General features: G+C 37.4%; 2 protein-coding genes across 2 annotated transcripts; both read right to left on the bottom strand.

Moving 5' to 3' along the window:
- Window positions 1–4,271: 4,271 nt before the first annotated feature.
- Window positions 4,272–6,650, bottom strand: LOC112452929. The gene is made up of 4 exons (XM_025013396.1): window positions 6,494–6,650; window positions 5,819–5,975; window positions 5,137–5,335; window positions 4,272–5,041 (listed from the first exon to the last, which is right to left on the bottom strand). Exons 1-4 carry the CDS (start codon window positions 6,552–6,554, stop codon window positions 4,820–4,822), a joined length of 639 nt encoding a protein of 212 aa, XP_024869164.1. The 5' UTR covers window positions 6,555–6,650; the 3' UTR covers window positions 4,272–4,819.
- Window positions 6,651–7,980: 1,330 nt separating this feature from the next.
- Window positions 7,981–10,369, bottom strand: LOC112452925. Its single transcript, XM_025013389.1, has 4 exons — window positions 9,770–10,369; window positions 9,500–9,643; window positions 9,105–9,414; window positions 7,981–8,750 (listed from the first exon to the last, which is right to left on the bottom strand). The coding sequence occupies exons 1-4, from the start codon at window positions 9,934–9,936 to the stop codon at window positions 8,181–8,183; spliced, it is 1,191 nt and encodes a 396-aa protein (XP_024869157.1). The 5' UTR covers window positions 9,937–10,369; the 3' UTR covers window positions 7,981–8,180.
- Window positions 10,370–10,398: the final 29 nt, after the last annotated feature.

Genomic DNA, 10,398 nt, shown 5'->3' with positions numbered 1-10,398 from the left:
TTCGCTAATGAAGATGGTATCAAGACGTTTACGTATGAGATACTCCACTGCGGCCTTGATTATACAATAATTGACTTTCTTGAGCACGTAGGTCAACTTGCGGCCGAAATAAATTGCGTGTGCGGTGTGGTGGTTTTCTCAAAGTCGCGAAGGGGACCGCGATTTTCGATGACCGGGAAAATACCGTTAAGCGAATACGGACTAACTTGGAGTATATCCTCCAAGTTGGAAAATACTTGTGCCACTCGATCGATTCTGTTCCTCTACTATCTGCTATTGTTCGGTCAATCTATCAAGATGGTTCGTAATGTTGAACAAGTTGTTGAAAAAAAATATAATATTTAACTCAGCTTCGATGGAAGTTATTGACCCGCATTACCGGTAGCCAGCCCGGTGTAAATCATATCGCGTCTATTGACTTCTCTCGAGGAAGGCACGTACACGAAGCGTCCATGCAGGGCGATGCTTCCTCAGAGAGACGAGACGATCCGAAGCGGGAAGAGGTGAAGCGCGGCGAAGCAAGCGGGACAACACCACCACGTCCTTCCTACGTGACGGCTGACCACCAACTGACAATCCGAGATCCTGAGGTACCGCCGTTCCTCATCTTCGTTCTTCCCGTTCGGCCAGGTTCTCTCACACCGCGTCGCGCGTCGCATATACATATATATATATGTATATGTATACATATATTCGGCTTACACGCCGCCCTGACGAATTCCCCACGTCGACTTTATGTATTCCCACGGTTACGGTGCTTTACATTTTAAATCCGCGGTCCCTTTGTGAAAACCTCCGTTCGTAACTAAACGGGCCGTTGAACAAAGAGCGATGATATAAATAACATTTATCTTAACTCGAAAAGTGTGAAAGATTCGAAGATATTTAGATAAAATCTAACTGTTTTACCGTAATATATCTTTTTCTTACAAGAATATTTAGCGAAAAATTTTGTGGAGAGGATATATTTAATTACTGTGAGGATATACTTACTTGAGCAACGATACATCGGCAAGGAGATTTCAATGCTCGCATCGGTCTTACAATTCGTGTACTGCGTCGGGAGATTTCAATATGTTACAAGCAGGTTCTTACCATTATGATAAACCAAACTTTTCTCCTCTCTGTATATTTATATATTTTATTTATTTATTTAAAACGATATAATAATATAAAAAGTAAAACTATATTTTTAGAATGACGACATGAGCAATATAGATACAATAAAAGAAAGAAAGAGAAAAGAAGATAGGAGTAATCAAAATGTATATCGGGAAAATATAGTAATGTAATTTCGTATGAAGAAATATTACATTAGTTTTAAAAGATTGTTTTATATAAAAAAAATATCTTACATTTATACTATATATATAGATATACATTAGAGAAATATTCATTTGTTTGCGGGATATGAATTTGCGTTGCGAATAATGTATAGGCCATCACATTCTTCATCTCGTTAATATAGTAATTTTAGAAGGATAACAGTTCTGCAATTCTACATAATCCCACTGTTTGCATGTTAGGTGGAGCTACATAATGCTACTCATTAGACGGCGCGCGCCCTTATTAGTGCGACGCCTAGATTACCGTTGTCTTATCTCGTTATTTCGCGGTAACGGTAGCGAATCTTGTGGTCCCATGACGTTCCACGGTGGACATAATGCGAAATTGCATCCAACGTATCTCACTGGTTAAAATCCTGTGCATGTATATTTACAGACTTTGTTACATAGTTAATTTTATTACATCTAAAAAATTAATAGATTTATATCATAATTTAACTTGCACAAAAACAACTGCATTCAGTTATAAAATTTTAGTGAATAATTACAATAATCTTTTTATAAAATATAAAATGTATATAATATCTTTGAATAGAAATATCGTAATTTTCGTTATAATATCAGCATATTTTAGAAAAAAAAAAATGTTATTTTACAATCTTTACCCAGGTAGAACAGAAAGTCATAATAAAGTAAAAAGACGTTAAAATAATGACCGGGTAAAATGAAAAAAAAAATCATCATTTTGACTTTATTGTAAGACTTGCTGTTTTATCTGGGTACTAATATTTTTTTGTGTAGCTTAAGAATCTAAAATCTAAAAACTGGATTTTAAATAATTTAAAACAATAATAGTTTGTTATGCAAGACAATCCCACTAAGATATTAAAATATTAACCCAGTGTTGTAATTATAAGCTCGCCGAGATGTGTCGTTATTCAAATACTTGTTAACGCTTTGACTGAAGAGGAGTAAGTAAAATGAAAAAGGAGAAAAGGGACACGGGGAAGAGCTCAACCATAATCGGCAAAGAATTTTTGATAAAAGATTATCATCAAATTATAAATAATGGTCTTTATCTGCGGGCAACGAGCCTTAAAAGATCGTCGATAAAGGCCCGGTCTTTTCTTTCCACAAAATTGAGCCAAAATGCGAAAAATTCCGTTTAGTATCGTTTTCGCGAAAGTTCTAGTGATAAAAATTTAGTTGAGTCGTCGTCGCACAAAAAAATCAGATATATCTATATTACAATATTATGATATCGTATCATCAGATATCGAATCAGATTTTCCAATTCTTAATTAATACTTTTATTTTTAGTATATTTTTCTTCACGTTGCTCTTTTCTATTTGAGCTTATTTCAAATAAGCTCAGATAAGCTTGCTCTGGCCACGTATATTACAATTAATATTACAATAAATTACTTTTATTTGTAGTTGCAATAGTAAGAAAAGAACTAACAGGACTAACGAGGAAGTGCTAATTGGCTTGATCTCAATGTGTCGAGAACAATGTGCCAAAGTTTGACCGTATATACTTGCAAGAATTGACCGAGTGTATATTGACGGAAAGTTTTTGAATATATTTCGGGAGCAAAGTTTCGAAAATTTTCGACAGGAATGTCCGCGTGACGTCGGTTAATCCCACTATTATTATCGCGTATTATTATTCCGATCGCTCGCAAGATCGGCGCGTAGGGAACGGCCGGTGGAAATTATCGGATGGTGGCCGTGCTGAGGCGTACCGAGGAGCTGTAAATAACACTTTTTATCGCCCGCGGTCTGGATTTCGGACGGGCGTAATCCACCGCTTTTTTCCCTTCATCCGCCGGAGATTTATCTGTAAAAATTTTGCCGAAACAGAAAAAGAGAACGACACCCGCCGTTCGATCTCCTTACCGCGCGGGAATGGTATTACCCGCGGGTCTCCCCGCGCTCCGGGGACGCGGCATCCGGTCCCCCGGTTCCCCGCTAAGATTGCCGTACTTGCGCTTAAGGTATCCCTCGCAGCTGACTACGTGGCGGAATGTCGTGCCGGTAAGATGCTCTGGGTGATCTTCGCAGGGCCGTATCGAGCGGAGCCGCTCTCGTTTTCCTTAACGACTTTTTTCCCCTTCCTGCTTCTTCTTCTCCTGCAAGATCTAGGCAATTTTCGTTAAAATCCGCGGCTTTCGAAGTTCGAACAACTCGCCGAATCGATTCATTAAACGGACGATCTATCAGATCGCGATGCAGCACAGATATGCTCCTGATGCAATCCAGGAAGACTCTCGGAGGCTACTCGTTACATATTGCCTCCTCTTTGTTCGACAAGAAAAATCGTATTTAAGAATCAACGTATGGATTGCGTATTGTAAATATTGCATTGTATTATAATGTCGCACCTCTAGAAGAATACTTCCACAACTTAAAAATGTCGATTTTGAGTTAAGCCCATAAAAAGTATGCCTAAAATGTTACCTACGTGCTGTAATAGTGTCACAAGTCTATATACGAAATCCGCTGTATGGGGCAGAGGTATCGTTATTCTTTTAAATCAAATGTTGCGATCGCTGGATGAATAGTGTCATAAAATGTATTGACAAGTGAATCACAGCAGACCTCTCTTAAAAAAACAGTATAAATTTCATTATAACAAAATATCTTAATTGTAATTGCGTTAGTTATCTCACAATTAAAACAATTGAATTAAATTTGTTTTTCCTTTCTCCTAAAAACTGTGAATTTTTAATTGCGACGGTATTCTTCTAAAGGTGCGATATATGAATGTAGTTAGTATATAAAGAAGAATGAGAGGAGAAGGGGCTGTTCGCGTGGCATTGATATCGGCACCGTATCGCATCGCATGACGATCCGTACAGCGATTCGCCACATCATAACATGATTTATCGATTGACATTTTTTCGGGAGATTTTTATTACGTTTTGATCTCATACATTTAACCGCCGAGCCGACCAGACCAGCTCCAGGGCTCGTTCTCTTCACTCGGCCGGGCCCGAGAACGTGACACTCGAGTTGTCGCCAAATTGTTTAATCGACTACCTTTCAAAACGACGTTTGCTAGCCTAACAACATGATCTATCTGTCGCTTTGCTCTCATTATTTTCCGCACCCGTTTAATCTTCCCGATTCTCTCTTTAATCTTACACGCATCTTAATCTTAATATCTCTATACAAATGTATTCTTATACATGTACCGAAGTTTACGGATTAACACAAACACACATGCACACATTGCACTCTATGTTATATACACTGTTAATTTAGTAATAATTTTCGAAATTTATCGCAAAGATTTCTTATACATATGAGTATTATATCATGCTCATTAATTCTATGCCGATTAAAAGCAGTCACCCATTTTCAGGAAACAGAGGGGATTGATTGAATTTTCGCATCTCATGCCATGTCTCTTCGATTCGCACTTTTAAAAACTCATCTCATCGAAATGCCCCACAGATCGCTTGTAATTATTTACTTTCTATTTATCGCATACTGGTGTACTTTTTCTTTGTCAAAGAAGCGATAAAAAATCAACGCGCTCGTTCAGCAGCCTCGATTATCCTTTGAAACGTGATGGAATCGAGTCCGGCAAAGGGTTTGTCGCGGGCTGCGAGCGGAAGCGAGCGGCGTCTTCTTCGTCGTCGTCGCCGGCGGATTATATCGTCGAAATAATCGTCCGTGGTCGGCGGATTCACTTTGGCGTAGTAGAGAGCCGCGAAACCGCTGTAGATTAGAAGAGCCGCAGTCGCGAGCTGATGCACAAATACGATAATACGTGTTTAAATTAAATTTACATGATTACGTAAAAAAAATCAGGTGGTTAAAATTAAAGAAGATCAAGATCTACCTGAAAAACAGCCCAGAATTTGAAGCTTCCTTCGTTTATCAGAAAATCATAATAGCCGGCCCAATAATCAGTCTTAGGTTGATCCATCGCTTTCGTTTGACCGTTCTCCTCGTCATTCATGTCCTCATCGTGATCGTCGTGATGGTCGGCGTAGTCACCTCTGTTATAATCCCATCTGTACGCTTTGTTTCGTCTGCTCCTATGGATAAAATGTGACTTATTGTTAGCGGGGTGATAAGTTATTAGTTTTGCGCTTTATATTTCTTTATATATTATAAAGATTAAAGAAAATTGAGCTTTTATATCGCGATGAAAATTAACATTCGAAGCAATTACAGTAAAACCTACTCTAAAATTAGATCTAAAATTTGCGTTAGAATTTACGAAATTTATTTCAAATTCACCCAGCAAACACAGAATACACCGAGTGAGCAATTTGCTAGCAATGTATTCTGTGTTTGCTGGGATATTTTACGTGTCGTGTATATTGGAAAAATAATTGAAGAATCAGAACATACATGTATAGGATATATATATTAAACTATACGCGTATCTATTAAAATAAACAACATATAAAATTATAGATAAAATTCTATCTTGATTATTTAATGCGAATTAGGTATAGTTTGTCCAGGCTTAAATAGTCGCTAAAGTTAATAAAGAATTGCATTCACATATTTACCTGATAGATTGCGGGATCGTAGTCAGCTCAGTATTTTCTCTAGATGTTCCTGTTTTCGAAATCGATCCTTCTGCATTTTCCATATTCATTTCGCCAGAGGCGTGATAAATGCAGATCGACAACAGAACGAATTTGACTAATCGATTGTTTATTGAGCCTGTGAAATTATAATATTATTTATATATATATATATATATATACCTATAATGAAAATTACATACACAGTCCTTGATCATGTTAGAAGTACAATTTCCCAATAAATAAAATGTTAGCAATATGCTAGTCGGTTTGGATAGAATATTGCGGTATAAATCCGCGTCAACTACATCCGCATTAAGCTCGCATATTTCGCCAGCAGAGTCTGTTGACATAATCTGACAGTAGATTGCCAGCAGAATCTGTCATTTCTTAACCGTACAAATAAAATGTAAACCATCGTCGTCTTTTAATTATGAAATAGCAGTCTTCAATTTCCGTAATCAATCTATCATCATATTTTGTTAGCAGATTCCTGATGTTACATCTCTGTTGGTATTGTGCCAACAAAATTTGTAGCAGACACTTTGCGAAATTTATTTTCGACAGATTTATCTACCTGGATTCGTACACATGATATTCGTATCTTGTATGTAAATCTCTTAATAATAACTCTAATAATATAAAAGTAATACTGACCCATGTTAATCTTTAAGATATATTGCACTGTTTTTCTTTTCACACACATGACAGACACCATTCCACCATTAACAATTGTCACGCTACACGCTGTCCCATGTAGTAAAAGCTCGTCATTTCCGAGTAGCACAGCAAGGAAGTCTCGGAGTGAAAAACCTTTGGTCGTCTGAGGTACTGAATGCGATTCTTGGACCTAGTTTCTATAGCAGCTTCGTCCGGCATACGCGCAACGGTAACTATATCGACGGTAACGTTAAGTGCACACAAATCCCTAAGCGATAATTACTCTAATTGTTACAGATCTTTCGCAACGTCGCTTACAAGCCGATTCCGTTGCAACGTTCGGTAGCACCCGAGTTTCATTGATCGTTTTTGAGTGACGCGTCGATGTCATTGTTTAAGTCTAGCGATGTTTTAAATTAGGTATTATAATTATTTGTTAAGCCGCGCGCCATGTGCCATTCGATGTGCCTCGTTATATAGTAAACGTTCGGTAGCACTCCAGTTTCATTGATCGTTTCTAAGTGACGCGTCAATGTTATTGTTTAAGCCTAGCGATTTTTTAAATTATTACATGCCTTTTTTACATATGATTATAATTATTGGTTAAGCTGTTAATTGTGCCATTCGATACTTGTTGCGATTATATACATTTTAATTTAAAAATATCAATGAGATTATCGAAAAATAGGTTGGGCTATATTATCATTTAGGTAAGCAGGGAGCTAAGTAAATTGCGATTTTTACGCTTTTCCTGTCCCAATGATAATATGATGTTTATGAATCATTTCTGAGACTAGCTTTATACTGTTTAATCAAGAAAAAAAAATTATACTATACATATATAGCTCATATATAGTCATATATAGCTCATATATACATATATAGTCATTAGCATACTTTTAGGCCGGTCCCGTTGAAACGATAGTCTAAGCCGGCTTAGGCGGCGATAATTACATGGTTCTCTATTAACGATTCTTCCTTTATAGAGCTATATTCCTTTATAACTATGTACCATAAATTATTTTAGTAATGTGTTGGAAATTCTGATGTGTTACGGAAAAAAGAATAAAACTCGGATAATTTATTCAAGAATTAGTAATTTAAAAATTAAAGAACGATTTTGAAAGTTTAGTTTTTACATTATCTAATTATTATTTTTTTTTGTAAGAATCTTAGACGCAGATTTAAGAAATTAAGATTTAAGATTCGTGAAATGCATGTGATGATAACGAATAAACTCATCAATAACGTTGTAAATACTGTGTTTATTTATAATGTAAATGGTTAGCATAAATAGATAGGAAAAAAATCGGTTATGGCAAAATTATAATAAGTACTTAAGTATAGAAGTAATGAAAACAATTATATCGTAGTTAGGAACGCACTTTTTTTATATAATTTAAGCTTATATGATGTAATATATAACTTTTATATAATTATCATATCTAAATAAGTATTACACATATCGAGACACATATTATATATGATTGCCTTATCTAAGATACCATGAATTACGCATAAATTATATATATCTTATAAATAATACTACATATTTACCAATGGTTTTTAACGACATATTATGCATCATAAACTTATCTTTTATATCCAATTGTTTATACCATCTATACAGCGACGAGAATAGCGATCATTAAAAATACATAGAAATTTTGTCTCGAGATTTTTTTTAGCGATAGCTCACTCGACGTTCAGAACTGTTACCGGATGTTTCAGCAAATCGTTCCATCCCTTCAAGTATTCTTTCGGTAAAATGCCACCATCCTTCGCTAAGTTCGCGTCTTTTACGATGAGTCACGGCCTCCGCCAGCTGAGCCGGAAAATTGATCTTGTGTCGGGCGACGCTCTTCAGTACGAGCGCCGCTATATATATGATAAAATAGATGCTAAAATACAGCGGTATATACCACAGCTTTTTTCCTATAAAGTAATACGAGTAGGGCCTCTTGTCGAGTCGCTGGTCGTTCATTTCCGGCTCCTCTGTCGTGGTCTTGGGATGATGCTCGTGATACACGGGTATGTGATCGTAGATCAGGTCCTGATGAAAATCATGATGATCGTGTTCGTATGAATCCTCTGCGAACGAAGGTGGACGGTCGTGATGGTTCGAAAATTTCATAGGTTTCGGTCCAGGTCCGTCGTTCTCGTAGGAAGAAGCCATTTCAAAATTAGGATAGTCCGTTTCGTGCTGGTCGCTGACGTGATATTTGTTCGGTGACGGTTTGTAAGAATCTGGAATCTACGCGATGAGATTCGGATGAGAGATCTCGTGAGATGCATGTTTGAAAGACGAGCAATGAGAAGAATAATTTACACTGTTAAATTTGTAACGTCAAATTACACTTAATTTGAGTAATTTTTAACCATTCCTATAGGTCATCACTGCTCTTACTCAGTATGTCGTTAATTTAATTAATCTATGAAATTAAAATAATACTGTTTTGTGTTAAAATAATAAATTTCGACACATATGGTATAGTTAACAATAACAAAATGTTATCTAACCCAAGATATTGGTTTAAATTTCATTCTTTAATATTTAACAGTACATATCATCTATCCGATCGAAGCTAACGATGGAATATTTACGTACCTCATCGTTCATAGGTGCAGGTGGATATTTACTGATTATCGGTTTGGACATCGGTGGTTCGTCGTCGAGGACCGGGCCCATCGGGCTGTATTCGTATATGCCAGGGAAGATTGGACCCGGAAAAGCGGATGAGTTTATACTTGGAGAGTTTTCCGCATCCGATATACTCGCTCCTTTCTGCGGCCTTCCGTTTGCGTAAGGGATAGGGTCTTTATCAAAGAGTCCAGCCGCAGGTGGATTAAATCGCTGTTGAATTTGCTTTTTGCCCGCGTCCAGCTTGGCTATCAATTCGTGATCCAGCGTCGAATATCTATGTGTATAGACATAATAGGCCATTAGCAATAATAATAAATTATTAATAAGTTAGCCGCTATATCTTGAACATCTGAATTTACCTTGGGCTGGCTGGATGATCGATCGCTTCACCTTTCTTCAGTTTCGGAGGTTTCGGCGGTACGTACACGGGCGATGCTGTGATAACAACGTCATTTATACTTCTATTTTCGTTCTCCACGCTCGTATTGTTTCTCGCTACGGGCCTAAGGTGCACAGACGGTTGCAGACTCACATTCGATCCTTATCTCGCAGAATATCTCGGGGACATTGTGTTCAGCTACCGGTAGTTCAACTACCGATGTAAAAATTAAAATCTCGATGTTACGCACCTGGTGATCCACGAGAAAGAATCGTGAAAGCTTCTTCCGGGCCGTTCGTCTCTCGATACTCTCGCGTATGACGTTACTTCCGATGACAGCGTGACGGAAGACAGGCGTAGGAAGAGAACCAAAGTTAAAATACGTAACATTGCTGATATTCGAAGATAAATGGCCATGGGTTCTGAAGCGAGTGTTCTCTATATAGACTTGTAACTGTAACTACCACTTGAGCGGCCGTGAATATATTGTCCGCGCGCGTTAAGCATTGTTGTGCGTGACATTTTGACTGTTTCGCGTTGCAGCAATGCAAATTTGTCACTATACATTGTCCGTTTTACAGACAGGATGACGCGAGACTGCAACGGTTGACGCTTATGCCATTACAACGCTATTTTGCAACAATCACTCGAGATTCTCGTGGACAAAATATATTCAGCCGCCGCAGCTGCGTTAACGAGAAGAAATGACGCTTGACAAAATAGCTCTAATTTACTTTGCAAACCGTAGCAATCCGTTATGAGTTGTGTTGTGAATAAACAGATTGTCTCCCGTTATTGACAAGGAGAGAAAGACTCCAGCATTGATATATTTTTACTGACATCTTGGAAAAAAAAAACTGATGCATAATGTATAGAATG

Source organism: Temnothorax curvispinosus, unplaced genomic scaffold (genome assembly GCF_003070985.1).
Source record: "Temnothorax curvispinosus isolate PA1 unplaced genomic scaffold, ASM307098v1 QBEX01003826.1, whole genome shotgun sequence".
Taxonomy (NCBI): Eukaryota; Metazoa; Arthropoda; class Insecta; order Hymenoptera; family Formicidae; genus Temnothorax; species Temnothorax curvispinosus.
Note: the sequence above shows the minus strand (reverse complement) of the source record. Positions and strands in the feature narration are given on the sequence as shown.